The sequence below is a fragment of the Coturnix japonica genome, chromosome 1, assembly GCF_054131305.1.
Source record: "Coturnix japonica strain WE chromosome 1, WE-NBRP24, whole genome shotgun sequence".
Taxonomy (NCBI): domain Eukaryota; kingdom Metazoa; phylum Chordata; class Aves; order Galliformes; family Phasianidae; genus Coturnix; species Coturnix japonica.
Window position 1 is genome coordinate 65,215,310 of NC_140663.1, and position 26,605 is coordinate 65,241,914.

A 26,605-nucleotide genomic window follows, 5' to 3' on the forward strand; every position below is an offset into this window, starting at 1 on the left:
CCAGAAACTCCTAAGAACATATCTGAGGCGCTACAGCAGAACACAGTAGGAAGGTAAAGCACAGCAAATGGCAAAGAGTGAGGTTTGTATCCCATCAGGAAATATCTTAAACACTATAAAGGACATTTGGATTGTAAGGACAGGAAAACCAGTAACTTTTTAGCTAAGGTTTCTACAGTAACACAGTTCTTTCTGATTTCTACTTTTGGTCTGAAACACAACAGCCACAGTGCTAGTTGCTGCTATGAGCAGTGAGTGCAGAGCACTACATTAACATTCTAATAGAACTTCTGTGTTCCCTCTCCAGAATTTGAGGTTTGGCCCTGAAGACTATATTTGTCACTAGTTTTGGACAGACAAAGCACAAAGTCAGCTACTGAGAAAAATCTTACAAGTACATGCTATGGGAATTTGCCTTATCAAGACATTGAGGCCATGTCAGATGCTAGGGAACAGTTTTATGCCAGGACACAGGCATCCCATATAAAGATGATGTTGTTGAAGCAGTAAGAAAAATATAATTAATACCTGGTATTGTTTGTGCACTGAGAAAAGGAGTAATTACGAGACCTTCCACAGTATGTACCAATAAAGCAGATCATGAAAGATCTTTGCATTCTTTGGAATTGTCTTCTAAAATCACATCAACATAAACATAAAATCACTGAATGGTTTGGGTTGGAAGAGACATTTAAAGAACATTTACTTCCAACTCTCTGCTGTGGGCAGGGACATCTCCCACTAGAACAGGTTACTCAGAGCCCCATCCAACTGGGCCCTGCCCCATCAATGATTTTCCCAAAAAAATAAAATACATCTTACTTTTTATTAAATAAGAAATGGCCTTAAGCATAAATATACCCAACTTAGATAAGTTTCAAGAAAAACAGACATCTTTTGTACAATAGTCATCTTAAGTCAGATATAACTTTATCATTTTAACCTATAACATAAAATGCAAACCATACTTCACTATCAAATAAAGCATTAAGAAGGCAACAAAGAATTTATTTCTTTTGGAAATGCTTTGAGAACACTGGAGTTAATGACCGATTTTATTGTGCAGATACCTTGGATTTACAGCTCTTAGACCATTTCTCTGTTTCTGCGGATAGCACAGCAAAGAACCATACTGAATATCATGCCAAAAATCTGTAAAGAAAACAAATTATTTTATAATTATATATTATAATTATTCGTTAGAAATCAGAATGGGGAAAAAACATTCTTATCAAAGTGCAGAAAAGCATAGATACTTCCTGGTTCAAAATGCATGTTAACAATTTATTCTGTAGTTTATGACCCCAGGCCTCCTTTCCCTCTGATCCTCAAATTTCAGTTAATTCTCACCAACCCCCCATAGCCTACATACTTCAAAACAGATCAACTACAAATTCAAGTCAATCTCTTAAATATCAGATCTTCTCAACGTATTTAATTTCATTTGCATCATATTTGCCTCCCAAGAAAGGAAAGAAGTGCAATTTTTTTTATTAGCACTGTTATTTCAGACTTCTAGTCAATTTGAGAGGAAGTAAACAGTTTATGTTGCCAAGCCCGTGTTTTCAACCTGCACACTCCACACTCACTCAATACAACTTAGCCAATGCTAACACTACAAGGAGGCAGATCCTAATCCAAAGTAGAAGCATAGAGTCCCTGGGGTACCCCACACACCAAGTTGTTTCAAGGACCCACAGCATACAACTTTACCTTACAGGTACTTATGATCAGCAGAACAGGCTCACAGACTATAGTTAATGTCTGGCACTGTTCAATAGACTTGTACTCTAAGCACCCTTGGCTAGGCAGCAACCATCTAATCTGCAAACTCACCATTATCACAGCAACACCAAGGCCAACTGCGCCAATGACATTCAGTTTTGAATTAAAGATATCATCAATGGCTGTAGGGCATGGCTGAAAGGAAACCATATTTGTTAGTTTTTCATGCATATTGAATCACTGATTTGTTTGCTTACTATAGAGAAAAAGAGCAAGCTCACAAAAGCTGCTTAGAGCTGGCCTTTTCTTTCTTTCTTTCTTTCAACATTTTTCTGGAGATCTATGGATGTTCCAATATAAATATATAAATATAAATTAAATATCATTAAATATAAATCATTAAATATAAAAGTTTAAATCTGAGTTTGTAACCCTCTTAAATGCACCTTGTAAAAAGCAGCACTCCCTTGTCAACAGTGTCAGTTAGATCAGGTGCAACTGTTGCTGCACCAGAGTTTGCTTATTAATAATGGCTGTCAGCACTTAAGCTGCAGTACTGCTCAGCCCTTCTCAAAACAAATCTGAGGACAGAGTTCATACTTCCAACTACTTTTATATCTTTACAGACATCCCATAAGTACATGGTGCATATGAATGAGGGGATCTGCATTGCTTGCATAAGTAGTAGGCTGCATGCAGATTTATACCAGTGTCAGTTTAAAACTGCCAGGACAACAAACTACCATTGCAACTAAAAAGGATTCTAAGTAGCCTTATTCCCTTAAAGGTGCACAGTGGCCAAGACAAAGAACAACAAACTTACACAGAGGTATAAATCTCGGATATTAGCAGCTGGTCTCATCCCCCCCACCCACCCTATGCTATCCCAGTAACAGACCACAGTGAGATGCTACATACCACTTACTTTATAGTTTCATATCTAAATGGATTTGAGGATTATGGGAATATAACAGAAAGATTGAATCAGTTAAAGATTAGTACAGTACTGATTTTTCTGGTTTAAGTCATGCTATCAGTCAGCCACACCATTATATTCATTTAGAGTCCATCTACTATTTTTTTTTTCTACAGTTGGGACTAAGCCCTCAACACATTACAAGATGAAGTCAATAGTCCAAACTGAAACAGAATAATAGCAGATATAACCTACATTCTTCCTCAGTTACACTCACATATTGTAGCAAACACACTGTATGAACAAGACTAAAGACTGAATCTGAATACAGACTGAAATTTCTCTAGCAGGTGTTTGAAAGCACAAAATTATCTGTAGAGAGAGGTGGAGAACAAGTGATGCATAAACAAGTCAAGATATGAAACAAAATTTCTGCATCATAACAAACTCAGTTTCTGTGGGAGAACTAGTACAGGCTCTCCTGGAACATAAAGATCACAAAGCAGACATAAAAACTTCAGGAAGAGAGTAGAAAAAAAACCTATAAAAGTGCCTCTCCTGTCTGTGGTATACAGGCATCACTGCAGCATTATTTCAACACTGGAATCTGATCCATATTATTTGTTTATGATGTAACCACCCAAGCAAGACACCAATGTGCTACCTACACTCTCCTCTCCAAAAATGGAAAACTTCTCACTAAAATTCCAGACATGCTCCCTTCTCACATTCTCCTCCCTAAGAGAGGCAATAGCTTCAGTGCATATCAGGAAGGCACTTTATGACAGCAGCACTCCAGACAACAAAATCTAGAATGTTTTATGCAAACTTTTTGCATTAATTTGTTCATCATGCCCCTGAATTTAATGACATAGGCTACAACACCATGCAGATATAGAGTACTGCCTTCCTGCTGATCTTGCTTGTTTTTGTAGAGGGAGACTGTAGGTTTTCTACAAGTGGATTGTGGGCTGCCTATAAAAAATGACAGGCATTTTCCACAGACTGCAAGGTTTTATTCAGAGGTCTGCTTCTCGTTCTACTAATTTGGTAGATTTATTGGAGAGTTAAGTCATGAGTTACCATTGTTGTAAATGACTCAGCCAAAGTCTTCTTTGGACAGGTGTCCATCAACAGCTGCTCAACACCTCCAGTAATACCACAGCAGTTCAGCTACAGCAGAAGACAGGAAAAGAAAACCAAGTTACATTTGTTTCCTCTCTGTACTTGATTAAAGGAAGAATTAGATTGCATTAGCTATTATTACAGACCTTATGCAGTTTGCTTAGAAGTCTTGCAAATCTGATTAATTTAAAAGACTTTTTAAAACAAGGTCTACAGCAAAAGACAAGATTCCAAAAGTAAGAGCTTAATCTCATTAAATATACATATGCACACACCCCAGTTTTGGGGTCAACTTGGTACTCCTTACAGCTGAAAGATGAACTTCTTAAACAAATGTAACTACACATACTGTGGTACCTTCAGATCAGTGCTAGAGCTCTAGAGTTTCTCAGCTTGCTTTTAAATTTATTTAGGAAATGAATTAGTCTTACTTCAAGGGGAAAAATGTATACTGGCATACAAGAAGAGCTGCAGTTTGTTACTGCTCCGTTGGTTTCTTCTAGTTATCAAGGTACTAGATTTGTACAGGATTATGGATGTGTTAGAGAACAGTGTTAAACAGTATTGCTACCTAGTTTTATATTAACTACATACTTACAGCAAAATGGAATGCTTTCAAGGTTTCTCTAGCAGCTGGTTGAGATCTCTTTTCATAGGTTTCTCTGTAGAAATCCTGTAACTCCTCAACAACCTACAAGATAAATAGTTGTATTCTGTTAATGTTTTACTTGATTAATAACTTGTTTTGGATAAAGCAGTCATTAAAACTTCTACAGTCTACAACACATGGTATTTTGACGTACAGAAATAGAGAGTGGAAACAGGGTAGACAGCATTACTCACCTGGAACAAGTAAGCCTAAATGGTGTACACACATTAAAAGCTTGACCCAAACAGATAAGCTTCACAGCTTCCCTTCAGAACTATGAGCTCCTAGGAGGATTGAGAAAACTAAGTTTTCTCCATTAGTTACACAGAATTATTTCCTACTCATTGCTGTACTCCAGAAGTCACTACATTCCTCAGTTGCATAATATAAGCAACAAAACAATCCTGAACCAAGTACTCAATTTGGAAACAAAAAAAAAAATAAATAAATTGAGTGTTATAAAGCAAAACTGGATCCTATTCTACAAAGTATATCCAAAATTTTCAATTATTTCTGCTGTTTCTAAATGTTTGCCAAAAAGTCTAGAGCCAAACCTACATTAGAGTTTGCCTAGCATAGGAGGCCAATAGTCCCACATCTACCAACATTTCTACTCTTGTGACCTGCAGCACCTTCACATTGGCTAGTTTTGCCCACATGACTCTGGTGATTAAGCACAAAACTCCTGAACTATTAGAGCAACAATAATCCGTGCTATTTGCAGCCTGACTGGTATGGAAGGCCTCACCACAGGACCTGCACCAAAAGTGCAGCCAGCTCAGTGCCTTGTTGTTATGTAAACTCACATACACAGGCAATATTCAGAGTATGTGAACATCCACAGTGGTGATATCTGAGAATATCAACTTGAGGCAAGAACACAGAACAGTCATAGCTTAGATATGATATTTAGCCTTTAACAGCAAGCTCCTTCCTAAAAATGGTAAGACCTTACTGAAGGCTTGCTTCATTTCACAGTACAGACACTCAGAGGGACCTTGGGTTCTGGCCTCTCTGCTACAGTCTTTTTAATTCTTAGTATTTAGTTTCTCATATATGGCTGCAACACTTTCTCCCTCCTCCTCCAAATTACATAGTAACTGGTACACTTTTCACTAGACATCTATGTTTCCACAGGCACACAGTCCTCTCAAATTTAAAAAGAAGCAGTCAAAGGACAGCATTAAAGGTTAAGAAAACTACTACCTACAGCTTTGGGAAAAAGTCTTTGCATTTAGAAGCTGTGACACTGAAAGAATAAGAAACTAACAGACATGGTCTTTCGAGTGAAGAACATTCACTTTGAGGTCTCAGATAAGGTCTCATTGATTGCTTCTGTTATTACTTAACAGCGACCTACCTTGTCTTTATTTGCAAATCCCCAGATGGCAGTAGCAATTTCAAGGGCAAAAATCACAAAGAGGAAGATAAAGAACTAGAAGAGAATGATCACATAATTAACCAACACCATAACATTAAAAGAAAATAAAAAAAAATTTAAAAAATCCAAAAACAAACAAACAAAACCCCACCACCAACAGTTGCAGACATCCTTGAGAGCTTGTTTGGTCCCCAATGTTAAGCCTTGTGGGAGTTATCACTCAACCTGATTTAGCTGAAGTTCTGAAACTCTGGTTAAAAACAGGGAATATGACATACACTCAACACTTCCTCCTGACAGCATCAGTAAGCTCGGTAATGTTTTCCAAGCAGGAATTCTGCTTTTTTGATCAGTGTTAATTAAAAACAAGTATTTGTTAACTGAGACTTCAAGTTAGACAGGTCACACAGACATCATATCATTAGCATACTTTCTCTGTTTTGTCAACCTTATTGCTCTATGAGTCATAACTTAATACCTAGCATGCCACCTGAGAGCTCTCCTTCAGAGCTAATAGTCACTTGTGTATTAGAAATAGAAGTAACACCATGTTCAATTGACTATCATTTCCAGAACACTGACCACTTAAAGTAACTTCAAAAAGAGGCATTCAGAATGGACTAGAGGCATAATTTTGCAAGAAAGGTAAAGCTGATTCCATTACACAGGAAGTGAATTTTTTTCCACCAGCTATAGTAGTCTTATTAACCATGTCTGGTTATTTGGATTAGTAGTTCCACAGTAGCTACAGACATGCTTGAACTCAGTAAGTCCTAGCAGTCTGAAAACAACAGGGTTACTCTCCAACAATTGACTTGAAGAACACTTTTTCAACTAGACTAGTTCATACAGCAATTATAAACAGCAGAAATTTGCTTTTTTGAGGATCATATACTACTCCAGTACTGGTCTCTAATATCTAAACAAATTATTCAAAGTTTAAGACAAATTGTTTAACAAACAGCATTGGTCTTATCAAAATTTTAGTTCCGCATTCACACATTCTCCCATTCTCTTGATACCTCAGTGTCTAAATGTCACTAACTTGGTCATTTTGCAATCAAATTTAGTGCCAGAAATGGAAACTAAATGTCATTAATTAAACATTTTAGCATTATGTAAATGACCATAAATTAAAACATTGTGAAAGCCATCCAATTAGCATCTGTTCCCTTTTACTCCATAGCCAATATTGCCCTTCCTTTCTGATCACATTGCTAAGTTTAAACATTACTTGTTTTAAGCACTCACGCTTACCAGTCCAAGCATACACTGTGATTCCTGTAATGCACCACAGCATCCCAAGAAGCCAACCAGCATCATGAGTGCACCAGCTCCAATTAGGATGTAAACTCCTAGGAAGGAGAGGAAACAAAGATTCATACAAACTAGTTGAATCCTCAGCAGTAAGTTAGTTGCTAAAAAAAAAAAAAACAAACAAAAAACGGTAGTTGCTTGCTTTTAAAAAAAATTTTTTTGTTTCAAGCAAAAAGGGAGATAAGCTTAAGTTTCAAAGTAAGCATCTCAAAGCTTGTGGGGAAGTTATTAGGAAAAGAACTTCAACTTACAACATCTGATGTGCACCACTGCTGCGGTTTCACAAATTGTAGATGAAGCACATAATAAAGGCATCCAAATAAAACAATAAACACTTAAAAATTGTCTTAGAGACCAAATAATATAATTATTTTTGGATAAAAGTGTTGCAGTTAGTTGGAACTAGTGATTTAGCAAGATCATGTAAGTCTTGATGCCTTTCAGTACCTATTCTGATGCAAGCAGACAAAACAATCATCCGTCAAAACTCTAAATGCTTTTGTACCCTTCCTGTCCATCAGTAATTACCAAATTATTTTACCAGCCACCGTGGCATATTCAGCTGCCTAACTTGATAGCCCTTCTAATTAAAAGAAATTCAACATCTTCTGCCTTTCTGAAAGCAGATACTTATTTAAATCAAGTGGCTACATCTATAGACCATTTTGTCCAGAATTTAAGTAGCAAGTGCTAAAGCAGAGAGAGCAAACAGTTCTGGACTAAGTACTCCTACACCCAAATATTTCCTAATCTTGGGAACTGTCAAGAATTACAGTTCTTCAGCTGCTAGCCATTAACAACAATAAGAGACAGTGTGGAAAACAGAAGTCTCACAGGATGGTTGGCAAATATCACTGAGGTGGTGAAAAATGATCAAAATATTAACACAACACACGTAAAATTACTTCAACATTCTATATAATAGAATCATAGAATGGCCTGGGTGGAAAAGGACTATAATGATCATCTACTTTCAACCTCACTGCTATGTGCAGGGTCACCAACCACTAGATCAGGCTGCCCAGAGTCACATCCAGCCTGGCCTCAATACCTCCAGGGACAAGGCATCCACAACCTCCTTGGGCAATACAAGTGTGTCACACCCTCTGTGTGAAAAACTTCCTCCTAATATCTAACCTAAACCTCTGCTGTCTTAGTTTAAAACCATTCCCCTTGTCCTATCACTATCCATCCTTGTAAACAGATGTACTCCTTCCTGTTTATATGCTCCCTTTAAATATTGAAAGGCCACAATGAGGTCTCCCTGGAGTCTTCTCTTCTTCAAGCTAAACAAGCCCAGTTCCCTGAACTATTCTTCATAGAAGAGGTGCTCTAGCCTTCTGATCATCTCAGTGGCCCTCCTCAGGACCTTTTCCAAGAGCTCCACTTCTTTCTTGTGCTGGAAATCCCAGGCCTGGACTCAGTACTCTGGATGGGGCAGCACAAGAGCCAAGTAAAGGGGGACAATTGCCTCCCTCCCCCTGCTGACCAATCCTCTTTTAATGCAGCCCAGAACACAGTTGGCCTTCTGGGCTGCAAGCATACACTGCTGGCTCGTGTCCAGCTTCTACCAATACAGACAAGAAGTACAGTTGTTGTGTTCAGTGACCCAGTCAAACACTGGTTTAGGAAAGGTTTTCTTTAGCAAACCAGTAGGTACAACCTGCCAAAATAAACATCTAACTTGATTAAGCCTATGTAAATGATTATTCTTAACTACTACAGCACTTTGAAACTGTGAGGGGAAAGAAGTTCATAAGAACCTCTTATTTTAAATTTTACTTATAGTAGAATACTGTACCTTTGAGGTAACTTCATAGAACCATAGAATGAATAGGGTTGGAAGGAACCTTCCAGGAGTACCAATCCTGATATGAACATGAGTCACCTTCAACACCTGTAGGAATGAGGCATCCACAACTTCTCTGGCCAGCCTGTTCCAGTGCCTCTGACAGTTTCCTTCTAGCATCTAACCTAGATCTTCTTTGTTTTAGTTTAACATGTACAACACACATCCAAGCATGAAATGGCAGATGCATGCAAGAAACAGGTATTTAAAATTTCTTTGTACGAAGTCGTTTGAGACCTTCAAGCTCAGCTACTCTGTTCCCAAGTGCTTACCAAGAGCATGCAGAGCCAACCACTACTGATCTCAGCACAAGGACTCAGAGCACCAGCAAAAGCAAGCTAGTCTCAGCTCAACAGATGTTGATTAGGACTGTTTTGTCTTTAGCCTTGATGAAAGTAGCCAGGGACTCTAAGCAAAACAGTGATCTATCCCATTGAGTTACTGCATAACTTACCTGTGTAGAATGTCGTGTTGTTGGATTCCAGTTCAAAGATGTTTTTGGTCTGTGTATCAAACCGAAGCCATAGTCCAATTGCAAGAACTGTTGTTCCTGCAAGCTGCAGGAACAAGTAAATAAAACTAATCAATTCATTCACCCTACCAACATCAGTATTATTTTTTTTTTTTACTGAAAAAAATTTACTGTTTACTTTTTTATTTTAATACTGAAAATGCCCTAGGTTTACAGAAGTGTGAAATATCAGATTTTACGCTGACCATCCCACCCATGTTTTATTCCAGCTTACTACATGGCTAAAAGATCCTGCATACTCATTATGAAGGACCATGTATAATGCAAAAAGAAAAAAAAAAAAAGCACTCTAAAATGTATTATATGGCCAGCTAAAATTGTTAGCACATTAAATACCGATGATAGTTCAGTGTACAGCAATACTAAGTTTAGAAAGAATTATCTCATTTGTAAAACAGGAGCAAAGGTACAAGAAGTTATCACACCAATGGGAAGTGGGAAATAAAGGTTGCTAAACCAGCAGCATTGCTGTGAGCTGGTCCAAAAGAACACAGTTAAGCTTTAGGTAATATTAGCTTTGCAACATATCATTTTTGCCCGTATGCCTCCAGGTTCCTTTTGACACAGGGCTTTTGTTTGTGGCAAGTATGTGCTTTTGAGGTTTTCTTTTATCTGAATAGAATTAAACTATCAGAAGAGAAGCGCAAAAGAAGAAATGTGATACATATACCAACACACAATACAAAAAAGGTTTATGAAGACCAATAAGCTTAAAGCTTAGCAAGTTCAGAACACTTAGGCTGAGCATGCACGGAAATAAAAAAAGAAAAAAGAAAAAAAAAGAAAGCCTTATCTTTGAGAATTCCCTTCTAGAAGGCAACACATTCTTGAATTGCCTCCAAAAACAGCGAGGTGTGTACTTTAAAACGCCAATTTTAAACAAGAACGTGGAAAGAATTCCTACAGAAGGCATGTAAACACAGTCAGACACCACGCCTAACCCTTGGCTCTATGTTCTCTCCAGAGTGAAAACTTGTTCTCTTACAGGAATATTCATATTTTCTGAAGGCAGGCATATCCTGGTTGCCTATAGCTATCCATTCTAACCTCCTAGGCTTTCTCTCTCCCTTTCTTGAGAGGAAAAAATATATATATATATAAATAAAATAATCTTTCAAGACTGATACAGGATGAAGGATCAAGTTAAGAAATGGCTCAGTGGAAAGTTATCATCCTTATAACTTCTCACTAGAAAATATCCTAACTGAAGTTTTTCAAGGACTCAGGTACCAGTGAGGAAAAGTGAGACAGACAGTTCTCAGAAAAGCCAAATTTGCTGGAAAACAAAACAAAACAAACAAACAAAAAAACCAGCATGATCTGTACAGCAGACACATACCTGCCAAGTCTGCCACTGAGAAAAGCTACAGGGTTGAAACTGGGAAAAAGATGAACTGATACATAATGCACAGAACTAAACCCACACAAAGGTTTCCAAACGTATGCAAATGATATTTAGTGCCATGTGCATAGGTACAGGCTTTGTCAGAATAAATAATAATACATAATATAGCAAGGACAAAGCCTGCACAGAGCCAGGGCCTCCTTTTTTAGAAGTATGCTGACAGAATAACTAAATCATACCACTGATACAACACCCAAATGTAATAAGGGTGTGTCACCTCTACATACAGTACAGTTGCACCATCCCAAGGGAAAAGAAGCTGCCAAGGGACTGAAGGGAAAGAAGATCCTGGTCTATGTGGCACTCTGCCACAGCATTGCTTGGGAAAATCCTTGGCAATCTCAAACACCAGAAAGGTGAAAAAAACCTATACTTACAGCTTACCTTCCAGTCACCCAACAATTCTTTCCTTGATAGAGCCCTGTTTTCTGGGGTCATTCAGTTTACAGGTTTTATAGGTATCCAGTTCTGAAGTGTTAGGAGAAAAACCTGCTGCCTCTTCATGCCTTCCTGAGAACTCATGAACTACACAGTTCAAGAGTGCCTGGCTATGTGCAGCTATATATTTCTGCTGTTTAACAAGCTTCAGTGTTCAAGCAGAGAGCTCAAGGGCTGTGCTGCAATCAGAACAAGGCACAGTGAATGTTTGCACAACTTAAACAGCATTTATAATCCAGCAGATCTTTATTTGTGAAGGAAGTAAAAACACTATATCAAGTAGATAATCTTGCAAGTCTAAGCAAAGCAGAATGTTCTGTTAATCTTTTGGAAAAAGAAACTGCTTGATTAATGATAGGGAGTCTTGACATACTTCATACAGATCCTTTTAAAAAGCTTAATACACACCCTAAGCACTACAAATGAAGTGCAGTGTTGTGTTTTCTCCTTTGGGATGTAGCTACCCTGAGGGGGAAAAAACCAAACCAAAACAAACCAAACAAACAAACAAAAACAAGCAAAAAAACCAAAACAAAACAAAACAAAAAACCACAACAGGATAATCACAGGGCATCAGTGAACAGCTCAATATCACTGAGAACTGCAGGATTAAAAGTGATCTCTCTCACGATGGTACACTCGCAAAAGTGACTTTTGCCTCCATTTCTTAAGGGAAGTAGATTTGTTTTTCCAGTTTGTGAACTTCCTACCCACAATGACAGCTGAACCAAAAATGGAAATTTTAAAGCCAAAAGTAAAAAAAAGTTAAATCTGGAATTGCTTTCATTAAAACAAGAGCTGTATAAGACAGCACACTAACTTATGCCTCAGAGGAAGAAGCAGGCATAGTCCCACTGCACTCATGCAGGCAGCAGCAATTACTCATGCTCCAGCTTGCCACTTGGCACTTAGGAAGAATTTCTCCTCCCTGGTGCTACTTCAATAGTTGTCAGGTGGCTTCGGTAGTTCTATTCTCTCTCCAGTGGTAAATCATCTGCTAAGAGGTGAACTGTTTTAATGTTTTCTTAATTTAACAGATGAACTTCTGCATTGTCTTGTGAGTTCAATAATTCCAGATATTTCTAAGTACAAATAACCTGTACTGAAACAGGAAATTTAACAGAGAATAGAACTGCCTCTCTTCCTGAAGCTAGCATTCCATGTTCATAAAACCTACAAAAATAAACTAGCTTGTGCTTATGAAAGATATTGTAGTAATAAATACTGGCAAGAGTACCTGAGAGACAGTTTCACCAGTCTGAACAAAGTCTGTTGTTAAAGGGATATTATTCACTTACGGTATTAGAAACAAGTTTTAGGCAGCAAAACTTCAGTAGTTAGTTCAAGTGTACTAAGTCATAAGCACAAATATACTACTGACATTCCTGCAGGCTCACTAAGCTCTTCTTGTTTTCTATAACTGCTATTAAGTACCTTGAAGTTCCCAGCTTATTCCTTTTCAACTCACCTCTATTCTATAGTGACAAAGGACAAGGATAAAATCTCTGATCATTCCAAAACCTCTACTATAATGGAGGCTTCTTGCTTGCATGCGATGTCAAAAGTGACATCTCCATTGCTCTAAACATTCTGCTCCTACATGCATCCTTCCACCTGTTGCAAGAGGGGAAAAAAAGAAGCCTTTCCAGCTATTTTACACCCTCCTTCCTTTGCAGTTCTGTGGCTCACATAGCACAGTCTCCCACTAAAACTTCTCTCAAGCCAGCCTATTACTAAGTGCTTATGTATCTATGGGTGCGACACAACCTTGCATCTCGCTAACAAATGCTTTTAAGCCTTCTGCGTCACAAGACATGCTGACAAATATCTGTGTCATGGTAGATTATTTGCTCTTTACTTAAGATGAGTAACAGCTGATCTATTCTGGAGTCAGAAGTGAATATATATACATATTTCTCTCCCTCTCTCTCTCTCTCTCTCTGTATATATATATAGTAAAGGAATTATTTCCTTTCTGCTTAAGAAAGTTCTCAAAAATGCTGTGGGCTAAAGTCACAACATTCACTGCAATAAAATGGTACTCCAGTATAGTAGCAACAGCACTATAGAATTCCTGAGCCACAGCCAAGATCAGTGGCCATTTCACAGAAGTTCCTGTTCAGAAGGAAGCCTACTGTACTTGTACCTTAAATTGTAAAAGGCAACATCCTCTAGCTCCATTCTTGACTTACCAGCATCTGTTTGAATTAAAAGCTGTTAAGCTGCACCAGAGCAGCATTTGACTTATACACCTAGCAACTAGATTACCTGATTAGAGAAAACAAAACCAACTTGTTACTCTTGTATGTACACATGCATACGTGATTGCATATATTTATATTCCATGTTCCTCCAGCAATTCTTCTTCCCTTGAACAGTAAAATCATAGCACTGATCTGACTGTCTCAAGTGCAATATAAACAGCAAGATTATGGCCCAGAATAAAGTCACAGATAAACCCCAAATTAATCAAAGAGCTCTCCAAGCCTGATCCAACTAATCCTGCTTTAGTAGGAACTCTTCTAGACTAAAGGACTTGTTTATAAATGAAAGGGTCCAAGTGGAAAGCCTGGACAGGACAGTTGCCTTATGGTATAAAGGAGCAAGAAAGTAAATCCTTACAAAGACTCTGCATGAACTCTGACCATATGCCGTAAAACTTTATTGGTTATAAACATATTAAGCTGCTAACATTAGCAGAAGACACCTTTGTATGCCAGGAAATTCACCATGGAAAAAATGGCATTTAAGCTTAATAATGCAAGCTCTGACTCCTTTTCAGGAAGGGAAAGCCAGTGGGATGGCATGCAGGCACAAGACTGTACACACAGTCACACCAGGAGCTGCCATACATTTATTAAGAAGACTCTGCCACCTAGCCCAAGTCATCCCAGCAAGCTATGGGAGCTTAGTGGGAAGCAATAATTCATAACACAGATTTAGTTAAACAGGCATGTGCTCACACTAAGGTTGTTTAGAGCCTGCTTCAGTGAACACTACTCTGGCTTAAGGCACATTATGGGAAGTTTCCATCATTTTCTTGCCAGACTCAAGAAGTCATGTAAAAATCTATTGGTTATTTATGAACCTCTACATCTCCCTTCCCCACACCATCTCAAACTTAAAAAACAAACAAACAAACAAAAAACAACAAACAAACAAACAAAAAACTAATAAAAGCCATACCAGTTATCTAAGTATCTGACCTCAGACTCCTCGGTTGTCCTCCTACTGCTGCCAATGGACTCTCCTGGGCCTACTGATCAAGACTCTGCTTCATGAGACCTCGCTACTTCGTGAGACCCCGCTGCTCCTTTCCACCGATTTGCTGCTTTCAGCCTGCCATTCTGCTGCTGCTCTCCCCTGTGCCTCTCTTGCCCCGGACCAACGAAACTATGTGCAACGGGACACTGCTGCATCCAGGTGGTGACTATTCCCCGCTTTCACGCAATTCTTGCCCTTTTTCCTACCTTTTCTATCACCCACTTTCCCGTCCCCATCACCCTAATTTTGATATTCACCGCTCTCCCTTCCCCATCATCTCAGCTGTCTATGTTTCCTAATAAACTCGTCGGATCAACATTTGAATGTTTTTCTTCTTAATCTCATGCCGGGCATAACATATCAAAAGAACCTTGCCTCACTCCTAAACTGGAGCGAGACAGTGGGTTATCTGGGAAGGGTATCAGAACAAAGCAGTTCAGGCAATAGTACTTCCCCGGACAGATCTCCCAAATAACATGTTGAGCACAGGAGACACAAAGATGGAGGCAGGACTACTGGAAATAATAGAATCATTAAGGTTGGAAAGACCTCCAAGATAATGTAGTCCAACTGTTAGCTCATCACCACCACGTCCACTAAATCATGTCCTTATTAAGTGCCACATCTACCCTCTTCTTGAAAACCTCCAAGGATGGTGACTCTACCAATTACTTGGGCAGCCTGCTCCAATACCTCACCACACTTTCAGAAATTTTTCCAAATAATGAACTTGAATCTTCACAAGTGTATTACCACTCATTCTATTACTAGCAACCTGGGAAGTGGCCCACCCTCACATCGTTACAACTTTCTTTCTGGTAGTTGTAGCAAGTGAAGAGGCCTTCCCTAATCCTCTCTTCCTGAAGAAAAAATCTCTTCTCTTGTGCTCCACACCCTTTACCAGCTTTCTTGCACTTCTTTAGGCAAACTTCAGGATCTCAATGTCTTTATTGTAGAGAGGGGCCCAAAACTGAATGAAGTACTAGAGGTGCAGCCCCATCAGTGCTATGTACAGATAGACATCACCTCCCTGATTTAATTAACTATACTATGCTTAACACAAGCCATGATGCCACTGACCTTCTTGACAACCTGGAGCCACTGCTGGCTCATGTTCAGTCACCTGTTGAGTAGCACTCACAGATACTTTTACTTCATGCAGCTTCCCAGACACTTCAAATAAGTGTGTTGTTGTGATTGAAGCGCAGGATCCAGAACTTGGTCTAGTTGAAGTGACTGACTTCAGACCATCAATACAGCCTATTCAGATATCTCCACAGGGTCTTCCTACCCTGCCTACCCTCAGATTAACACTTCCTCCCATCTTGGTGCCATCTGCAAGCTTTCTGTGGGTGTACTCAATCCCCTTATCCAGATCATCAATGAAGATATTAAACAGGACTGGCCCCAGTACTGACCTTTGGGGAATTACTAGTGACCAGATACCAACTGGATTTAACTCCATTCCAGTCTGGGCTCAGCTTTTTGTTGTTGCTGTTTTGTTTTTAAAACCAACAGAATATACCTGCCCAATTCACACGTGAACAGCTTCTCCAAGAGACTGTTGTGACTCTGGCAAGTTTTCAGTCAGCATTTTTTTTATTGTTATTTCACTACTTTTCCACCAAGAGATTAATCCCAAGATGGATTTGGAGTCACAGACAGGTTATGCCACAGAACATCCAAGGTGTTCCTCAAACATGCCAAGTGAAGTCAAGTTTTGCAGTACTTTCCTAACACACAGCTGGATTGGCTACTGCATTTAAGGACTCTGGAAGGCCTCCTGGTCCTAGTGTCTCTGAAGAGGGAGTATATTAATTGGATTTTTTTTTTTTTTTTTTTTTTTTTTCCAAGTTACTGTAAAGCTCAATTCCGGTTTGCCTTACTACATTTCTATTTGGCCTGCCAGTATTTGTGGACTTTTATCTTCTTGGAACACAAACTGCTTTTCCCACTTTTGGTCTTAGTAACTTCTGACACCCAGCTGTCTTGCTCTTCCTGTCTCCTCTTGCTCTCCCTCAAGTCTCTTATGAAGAAAGATAATATGTCACCTAATACACCATCTGTACATACCTGTATGTTTGTTCCAGGTTATTTTAATTCCCCACTTGTCCTTTTGAAGACAATTGTTTTAAAAATGAATATGAACTTTTTTTTTTTTTTTTTTAATAAGAATTGCTCCTCAAACTAATTTCCTTTACCCTCACACACATCTAGCACACAGGATGTGTGACACTGTGTTCCCTCTATGCTTTTACAGAAGGTAAACAACACTAAATTCAGATGTCCATTCAGCAGCCTGAACTTAAGTTACATCAGGCTTCCCAATATTGCTTGGTACGTGAGGCATTTGTACCCAAAACCAAGCTAGAGATACAACTCCCACTTGTTCTGTGCTACTACACATTGAATCATTTTAGTCTTTTCTTTAGGATGACTTGTGGAAATTCAAACTCCATAACCACAAAATGGTTATAAAGCAGGTATACTTCTATTACAGTGCTGCGCACACATGCTTGTTGCAGAGCTAGTAGCCTCTCCAAGCCTGCACACCACAAAGTGGCATTTTAAGGATATTTATAGAGATAAATTATAAGTATGCAAGAATCAGAGGGGATATTACAGTTGATTCCAAGAAACTAGGTGTAGATTATTCTGATATCACAATTAGAATAGGATGGAATATTACAGTTGGTTCCAAGAAATTATTGTAATATTCTCCACCCCAACTGCTGAGTTATCGTGACTTGCAGGTTGTAGTGGAATTCCTAAGTCACAGCCTGAACAAATATGTGAGCACACGAGTGCCTGGCACAAGAGAGATAAGGCTGCATTCTTCAGCACAACCCCCCCACCTCAGCAGCCCTCCCTGTAGTGCCTGTTTTGCCTTTGTTTGCTATACCCTTACTCTAGGCAAGGGGTACCCTCTCCTAGTTCATAATTAAGCAAATACTGTTTTGATACAATTCTAAAGAAAGAAATATGTTCCACATCAAGGAGTTATTGCCTAACAGATCTGATGCAGAAGCGTTTTTGGCTTTAGATGAGGGTCCCACCATGAAAAGGTAACGCACAAGACAACAGCGTCTTCAAGCACTTCCTTGCAAGGATTTAATTCAGTATCCCCTAATAGTCTGCACACCAAAACAGCCTCCATACTGCCAAGAAGTACTGCTTCACAGTACACAGCGCTAGGAAAGCTGCCTTCCCATCCAGCTGCATCACACATTAACTAGCAGGCTATGCAGCCTGTCTTTTCCAACTATAGCTCTATAGTTCTATTAAAAAGAACACAGTGAGCTGGCTATGAATTCTATTCAGGCTCCTCCTGACGGCACAAGAAACCTCTGAAGGCCGCCCCCGACTGCCTTGCTGCCCTCCTGAACGCTGTCGGACGGTTCCAGACAGGCCAATCAGGTCCGGCTCCTCGAAGAGCAGCGAGGCTGCAGCCCTACCCCTGGAGCCCAGCAAAACCGGCTGGACGAGGGCGGGGCAGAGGCGCCCTACCCTTGGAGGCTTCTAAGGGACAGGAATGCCGGGGAAAGCCTGAAGCTTAAGGGAGAGGACGGAGCACAGCGTCTCCTCCTATGGATAGGGGAAAAAGAACTAGGAAGAAACAAATCCCAAAACAAGCAAACAGCAACAACCGCTGCCCCTCCGTGCAGTCATAGCAGATCTCAGCTCCCTCCCGGGAGGCCCCATCGGGGAAGCGCTGGAGAAGGTCCCCTCCCGGATCCAGGTACGGGTCTCTTACCCAAAATATGAAGTTGAAGCCAAAGAGCAAGTATTTGATGCACTTAGTGCCTCCTTTGACAGGCATTCTGCTGATGGATAGCAACCGGTAGAAGCGATAAGGACAAGTACACAAAGGATACTTTTGGTCCACACCACTCCTTAAGTACTGCCCCGTCAAGTCCCTGCCCGCCTGCGGTTACCAGCCCCGCCAGCCCAGCCCTCTCTCCTCCCTTGTCCACGCCCAGGCTCAGTGACTCCTGCTCCCCAAGCTTGCCGTAGCCCCGTGGTTCCGGAGCCACCCGAATCCCCTGGAGCCCCCGGGACTGGCAGACGGGAGGGAGTGCTGCTACGTGGCTGCCTTTGTGCACGGGAGTTTCACGCTGCCTCGACATGTTGGGGACCTAAAGGCACCTTACTAAAGAAGTGTCCTGGGATGGAACAAAATACTTTGGCAGTTAGTTTTAAGGGAACTGATTTTTGTGACTGTTTTGTAGAGAGAGGTGGCCTTGGTAGTTTATCTTGTTTTTGCAAGGACTTGATTTGTAAGCAGGTGTCCCACTTGGGCTCTGTATCATGCACTGGCTGTGTGGGTACAGTATGTGAGTGAAAAAAACCCTGGGAAGAATGAAAGCAGGAGAGATGCTGCGGTGGGAGAGAGAGAAAATCACTTTGAAGCAGGGGATGCCCTGCTGGCGCTACCTATAAGATACACCACCAGCATGTAATTTCTCTCCCCTTTTCAGGAGTTTGCCATCACTCAAGGGTTCATAAGATATAGTGCACTTGCTTAGGGAATTTCTGCTTGTCACTTACTGGGATTATGTAGAATGGATGCCTGTGTGTGCGCTTGTATGTTAAATACATAAGCCTCTGTGCTTCTCTGAATGCATGGTTTGCTTTCCGATGCTCCTGAGAAATCTGTATCTCAGATCCAAATGTATCCTGAAACACTCTAATAAAACTGTATCTAGCAACAAGTGGAGAGGCTCTCAATGTCTCAGTGCACAGAACAACACTGCTTAGCGTAGTATGGGTTTAGTTGTATTTAATACATCAGCCTAGCTGATGTCAGTTCTACCTTACTTTTACAATTCTGTCTATGCATATATAGACATATATAGAGATGTATATATATGTAAGACTATATATAAAATTATAAGCACACAATTAAAAAAAATAGAAAATCAGTTAGGATAAGCGCATGCCTATCAACTGATCCATACTGATTTGTTGTATGTGTGCTGTTATCTCACCTTAGTTGCTATACAAATCTTATTAAATTTCAGAGACGTTCCAATTGATTTAAATGGGAAGTTCAGCGCTCAACTTCTGAATCTGATAAGAAAGAAAACTGAGGTCTTCTATCATTTATTTCCTTCTAATAGAACATAATTAGAAGCAAACCCCTTCCTGGTTTGTTTGTTTGTTTGTCTGTTTGTTTGTTTATTTTCCCTTTGCTCCTTTGTCTCTCCTTTTACTTTTCTTGGGGCCTGTGACCCCGTCATGGACTTACATCTAGTGGTAACGCTGTGACAGTATTCAAGCAATGTTTAGATGCTGTAATGAAGGACATGGTTTAGTGATGAAATATTGATGGTAGGAGGACAGTTGGACTGGATCATCTTGGAGGTCTTTTCTTACCTTGGTGATTCAAAGATTATCAGCTCTTGATACATAGAGGCTGGGTTCCTCCTGTCATGCATACTTTGCATTTAAGATCTTCAGCTTATGTGTATTACTTGCGTGACATATGCAGAAGTTTTACCAGAGCTATGCTGCATATTTTCTTCTGCTTGGAATCAGATTTCTTCAGGCACTATAGGAAAATATATCAAAAAGAAATTAACTCACTCTTCCTGGTAACATTCTGGAGACAGAGACAAGCTGAGCAATGTGACCCTCCCCCATTCATACTGTCCCGCCTCTGGGGAGAAGGGTGGGGGAAAAGGGGGAGCCATGAAGACTCATATTGCACACAAATTATTGCAGAGACAGAAGGGGTGGCTCCAGAACTCCGCCCCCCCTGCCTTGCTCCAGGCACCCATGCACTTATGTAGCTCACCCATTGGTTCAGGCTGAGACCTTGGAATTCCACTACCCTCCACCCCTTCACAATGACTGAGCAGGTAGGCGGTGAGCCCACGCTATCTGGTGGCCCAAAACACAATGCACAGTGTGACAAATGCACAACACCCTCCTCAGTGTAGAATGTCAAGAGAAAAGCAATCATTGGCAGTCTTTTCCACGGTTGTGTTTGTCTTGACATTCTTTCATGAGCCGTATCTTCTTCAAGGACCAGTAGCAGTTTTGATTCATTCTCGCCAGTTCCCAAAAGTTCAGCAGTGCACCACAGAGTGTCACAGTGTTTCCTGATGAACACTGGAGCATGCTGGAGTGATGTTGCTCCTGCTGGCTGCCTTGTGAACTTACAACCTCAAAGGAAGTAAAACAGATGCTTAGTAGGTACAAGGAGGAGTAGGTCTGTCCTCCATGGTAGGATACAGCCTGTATTTCAGTCTTCAGTCAACACCACCACCTTGTTGGGGCATGTCCTGGCCTTTGATACCACACTCTTTGGCCTGATATCTGTGGCTGAGTAATTATATCAGGTCCCAAAGGAAGGGGGAAGGGAGGACGGGGGTCTAATTTGCCACATGGACATGAGTAATGTCCCCTTTGCAATGAAAACAGTCGTGTCAACTACTGCCTCTGCTGGCCATGCACTGATTTACTGATCCCCCAACCTCTAACAATCTCCCCCAACGTGCAAGGAGACCACACTATTTTGGTCCTGCTTGCACCATCCAAAGTCATTTTACCTTGTGTTTCCTGGGTTCTAGGTCTTCAGGGGCAGGGAGCAGAAGAATATTCATGTTGCCAGCTTGTGGCTTGAGTGAGGTGTCCTTGCCTGTGATTTGTATCCTAAGCGGGGAGGCCCAAGTTGTCTACAACATTCTTAAAAGCACTGGGTCTGCCATCTCTTGCTCTCTCATTCAAGTCTCATAGGGTATCACAAAGCTTCTTGGTCCACCCCTGAAAAGACTGTGAATCTGCCTTCAGAGCAGCCTTCAGGATCCCGTTATATCTTTCTGTTAGGCCTTCTGCTGTTGGATTATAGGGTAGGTGAAACCGCCATTTGATGTTGTCTTTAGCCCACTTCTGCACAGGTTCCAATTTGCCAAGTTATGTGCCACCAAATTATGTCAAAAAGTTGGTGAATGCACTTGAAAAGTCCACTACCTTCCTTCCCGTGTGAATGCAAACTAGTCTTGAGATTCTTTAGCAACTGGAATGCTGAAAAATGCATTTGCCAGATCCAGAATGCAGTGATATGTTTCTGACTCTCTACTTAATGTATCCATGAGGGAGGCAGTGTTGAGTATGGCTGCATGGATTGGCAGAATGACTTTATTTAGTTCTCTGCAGTCTACTGTCATTCTCCCTGTAACATCTGACTTCCTGACTGGCCATATGGTGGCGTTGTATGGGCTGTGTGCAGGTGTAATGATCCCTACTCTCTCCAGCTCCTGCACAGTCTTGGTAAATTTTTCTTGCCCACCCAGGAGTCTACACTGCTGTGTTTGGGATCCATGGTTGTGGCAAACAAATAGGTTCAATTTTTGCATGGCCCCTTATGATTGCCTGCTCTGCCCAGATACTAATGTATCTTTCCCTTAATCTGAACTCTCCCACAGTGGTTTGGAGAGTCAGACCTGACATGATGTCGATCCTCAGTATGTACTCTGAAACTGGGGTAATAGACATCTCGTACTCCCAGGGTGGTAGGCACTCAAACCCCAGTTTCAATCATGTTTGGGTTACTGTGTTAATACAAGAAGGATTTTACAGAGCAGCAGCTATGTAGCAAGATAAGGACTTCACAGAGCAGCAGCTGCGGAGCAGGATAAACAGCATGAGAACCAAGGACACCTGTAGGAAAAGAATGAATGGCTTGCAGTATTGAAGGCGGGTTTTAGGTTTGTTCTTGCAGTAGCTTCCCTCCAATTAGTGTGTGTGATTTTTGAACACCCTCATCTGTTAGCTATGAAAGTATGGCTTTTCGGGCAATAAAGTTGACTCAGCTATATCTGGAGCTATATGGTCTGGAGACTCCCGAACCTCCATCCTGCAGGGGGCCCCATTTTTCAACAATACAAACAATCCTGTGATATGGGGATCCTAGGAATCCCAGGGTGTGCCCTGGAAAAACTTCACTCATAGTCTTTCCCTATCCAAGCTATCTCATGATATTGTTCAGAAATGCTATGTTAATTATTTTTAGAGGCTTATAATTTCTATTCTCCTTGCTTTGCACTCAGCTTAGCTAAAATATAAACTAGGATGTGCCAAAGAGGGGCTTACATCACCTCTTTATTTTTCTAAGCAGAGGAGAGAAGCTTTTGAAAATAAAAGAGGAACACGGTGTGCAAAGGGCTCAGTTCATAATTCACCATTAGCCTAGAGCGCACACAAGGGTAATCAGCAAGTACTTTGCCAGATATTCACCAGACACCAGAACTCTGGAGAACTGGTACATATTTTTCAGAGGGCTGTGAGAGTTGAGTACACAGCTTTTATTGCTGACCAGAGAGGTAACAAATGTGTGAAAGGCTGTGGCAATTTATTTTTTCCCTTCTTCCTGTTTTCATTGTCACTTGGCTGTACCTCATCTCATTTGAGTACCTATGTTAGAAATGAATATTCAAAAATACTCCAGTTTGAGGTTGTTCATTTTGATAACTAAGGAGAAGCTGACATCTGCAAATCTCTGTTGTCTGGGGGCTGAATTCTTTCTAGACTTTGAAGAAAGTGGTTTCAAGACTGGGATTAGACAATACATGACAAATGAAATTGCCATTTGTGATGAGACCTATTGCTGTTTTGTTTGCTATTTGACATATTCTAGTTAAATATGTTTAAGGAGTGAAGCCTTCAGTGGAGGGAGAGGAAGAGAGGTTTTGCTAAGTGTCCCTGAGGACATGGCAGCATCTGCTGCAGGATGCCCAGAGATGGGGTGACAGCAAACCTATGAAACAGCACTGGTGTTGTTCTTTGTCCTTCAGTGTCAAGCAGAGATAAACTCCTCTTGTTTCTCCTCTGTCACAGCTCTGGCTCTTTTGATAGTTTTGCTGTCAGGCAGTTGGAACAAACAACTGCATTTAGGAGACAAGCCTTATGCCCTTATGCTCCCTTGTACTCTTATTATTTCCATAGCATTTGATATTCTTACATGTCTTTTCCTTTTTTACTCATTAAAACAAACAAAAATCAATAGCTGCTGGTTAGTTTTAGTATGCTTTAGGTGTCCAGACAGAGACATACAATAACTTCCTGACATGGCGAAGGAGCCAACAAAGGGAAGCAAACTCCTGGACCTGCTGTTTGTTAACAGAGAAGGTCTTGTGGGGGATGTAAAAGTTGGAGGTTGTCTGGGGTGAAGTGATCATGAAATGACAGATGTTTTGATCCTTGTTGAAGAACAGAGGGGAGTCAACAGAACTGCCACCTTGGACTTCTGGAGGGCAGATTTTGGTCTTTTTTGGACCATGGTTGAGAGTCCTTGGGAGGTAGTTCCAGAGGGCATGGGAGCCTAGGAAGGCTGGAAATACTTAAAGGAAGTTATTTTAAAGGTGCAGGAGCTGACCATCACCATATCACAAAAAAACGAGCTGATGGGGAAGGAGACCAATCTGACTGAGACCTTCAGCTGGAACTCAGGAACAAAAGAAAAGTTTATGATATTAGGAAGAAGGGGCAAGCAACTTATGAGGATTAAAAATATGTAATGAAGCTGTGCTGGGAGAAAATTAGAAAGACCAAAGCACAGCTAGAACTGAACTTGGCCACTAAGGTGAAAGACATCACTGAATATTTCTATAAATACATGAACAATAAGAGGAGGGCTAGGGGGAATCTCCATCCGTTGTTGGATGCAGAGGGTAACATGGTGACCGAGGATCAGGATAAGACTGGAGTACTTAGTGCCTTCTTTACCTCAGTCTTTAATAGTAAGACTAGTTGCTTCCTTGGCACGTAACCGCTTGCACTGGAAGATAGGGATGGTGGACAGAATAGGCCCTGCATAATCTATGATAAGGTGGTTTTGGACCTGCTCCAAAAGTTGGATGCTCACAAGTCCACGGGCCAGATGGACTGCACCCTAGAGGGCTGAGGGAGTTGGTGGATGTGGTTGCCAAGCCACGCTCCATCATCATCCTGTAACAGTCCTGGCTAACTGAGTATGTCCTGGTGGACTGGGGACTGGCAAATGTGACACCCATCTTCAGAAAGGGCCAGAAAGATGATCCTGGTAGCTACAGATCAATTGGTCACACCTTGGTGCCCAGGAAGGTTATGAAACAGGTAGTCTCTAGTCACTACTCAATGAATTACCAGGAAACAAAAATAAATATGCCCTGTTCGCAAAGGGATCATGTTGTACTGTGGGGAAACAAGAAGAATGGAAAGCTGCTGTGTGGAGCCCTACATAACAAGTTGCAGAGGCCACTGAATGGAAAGGAGAATCAAGCCAATTTGAAGGGGTAAAGGCAGTCCAGCTGGCCTTAGATGTTGCTGAATGAGAGAAGGTGGCCAATGCTTTATACTGACTCATGGATGGTGGCAAATGCCTTATGGGGGTGGTTACAGAAGTGGGATCAAAACAACTGGCCAACAAAGGAGTAAATCTACTTGGGCTGCTAAACTGTAGAAAAACATTGCTGCGCAAATTGAGAATATGGCTGTAAGGGTGTGTCATGTAGATGCTCACGTGCCCATGAGTCAGGTTACTGAAGAACAACAAAATAACCAACAGGTAGATCGAATGCCCAAATTGAGGTGGCTCAACTAGACTCAGACTGGCAATACAAGGATGAATTATTTCTAGCTCGTGGGCCCCTAAGACCTTGGGCCATCAAGGAAGAGATACAACGTTTAAGTGGGCTAGAGACCAAGAGGTGGACTTACCTATTGAGGCTATTGCACAGGTATAAAATACAGGAATAAAAAACAGGAGGTAGAGGCAACATTTTTTGCCCTCTCCCTCTCCCTTTCCCCCTCCCTCTCCCTCTCTCCCCCTCCCCCTCTGTTTATAGTAGATGGCTGCAGAAATGAAAGGATAATGGGGGGGAATGTGCCTAAGACAGATTTGTTGATCATATAATGGTGACAATTGTTCCCTGTTAGCAGTGAATATTTCTTCAACTTAATTGCCCCTACAATGAGTTACATGCTCTGTCTTGTACTGGAGTAAATCAGCATATCAGAACAAGAAACATGTGACTTAGTCTAACAAAAAAAGATTGTTAAGATAATGTTGTGCTGAGCAGACCCTCTTAGAGGAGTCTTCTGTCTTCCCAACATGCAGGTGAGGGACATCTCCAGGAAACTACCTAGGCCGGTATGACTGACAGACCACAGTCCTTTACTGCTTTTCCATATAGGGAGAGATAATGCTGCTGCACATGAGTGAAGGGCTATCAAAGGATTTCAGGGTCTTGGGATGGTGGCTACAGGAACTGAATGTGCGGCTCATCTTTTCTTTCCTGCCTTCTATACTGGGTAAGGACATGGTACCAAACCAGAGGATCACTTCTTTAAATACATGGATTTGTGTCTGGTGCTGTCACCAGAACTTTGGATTTTTTGACAGCTAATTACCCTATATGGTACTGAGTTTGTGGGCATGAGATGGGGTTTGCCTTTCTCAAAGTGGGAGAAGAGCTTTTGGGGAAAAGCTAGTGGGATTCATTGGGAGAGCTTTAAGTGTGAAGATGGTGTTGAGGACCTCAGTCTTCTCCTTGTCCTCAATGGTCACATTCCCCACAGCATCAAGTAAAGGACAGACATTTTCCCTGGTTCTTCTCCTACCAGTGATATATTTGTAAAAGGATTTCTTATTCTCTTTTACTGCAGTGGCCAATCTGAGTTCATGTTGGGCTTTTGTCTTCCTAACTTCCTCCCTGCACACCTTAGCAACTCCTTGTAATCTCCTTAAGCCTGTCCCTTCTTCCATAGGACATAGGCTCTCTTTTTCTTCCAGAGTCTCAACAATAGTTCCCGGTTCATCCACACTGATCTTCTTCCCCTATAGCTCACCTTATGGCATTGAGGGACAGCCTGTTCTTGTGCCTTTAAGATTCCATCTTGTGGAGCATCCAGGCTTCGTGGACCCCTTTACATTTAAGGAGTGACTCCCAAGAGACCCCTGCAACGAGTATCCTAAACAGGTCAAAGTCCACCCTCTTGAAGTTTAAGATAGCAGTTTTGG

The 26,605-nt window shown here is 41.0% G+C and overlaps 2 protein-coding genes across 3 annotated transcripts in view; one reads left to right on the forward strand and one right to left on the reverse strand.

Moving 5' to 3' along the window:
• Positions 1-980: 980 nt before the first annotated feature.
• Positions 981-18,509, reverse strand: CD9 (CD9 molecule). Of its 2 annotated transcripts, XM_015871502.3 has the most exons (9): positions 18,356-18,509; positions 11,284-11,516; positions 9,417-9,519; positions 7,054-7,151; positions 5,776-5,850; positions 4,365-4,457; positions 3,725-3,814; positions 1,837-1,920; positions 981-1,152 (listed from the first exon to the last, which is right to left on the reverse strand). In XM_015871502.3, exons 2-9 carry the CDS (start codon positions 11,335-11,337, stop codon positions 1,087-1,089), a joined length of 663 nt encoding a protein of 220 aa, XP_015726988.2. In that variant the 5' UTR covers positions 11,338-11,516; positions 18,356-18,509; the 3' UTR covers positions 981-1,086. The 2 variants fall into 2 exon arrangements, with proteins under 2 accessions (XP_015726988.2, XP_015726985.2); XM_015871499.3 differs by lacking the exon at positions 11,284-11,516.
• The window catches only part of VWF (von Willebrand factor), a 105,787-nt gene continuing 97,290 nt past the window's right edge, over positions 18,109-26,605 (forward strand). The window contains exon 1 of the mRNA XM_015871491.3: positions 18,109-18,340. The gene's annotated coding sequence lies outside the window, so the exon portion shown is untranslated. The remainder of the gene's footprint in view (positions 18,341-26,605) is intronic.

Bases quoted from the DNA above. Each gene is read 5' to 3' on its own strand.
- CD9 (XM_015871499.3), bottom strand. From the start codon at position 18,421: ATGCCTGTCAAAGGAGGCACTAAGTGCATCAAATACTTGCTCTTTGGC. The intron at 9,520-18,355 runs GTAAGAGACCCG...TTGTTCCTGCAG, and splicing joins GCTTCAACTTCATATTTTGG to CTTGCAGGAACAACAGTTCT. The intron at 7,152-9,416 runs GTAAGTTATGCA...TCTCCTTCCTAG, and splicing joins CAACACGACATTCTACACAG to GAGTTTACATCCTAATTGGA.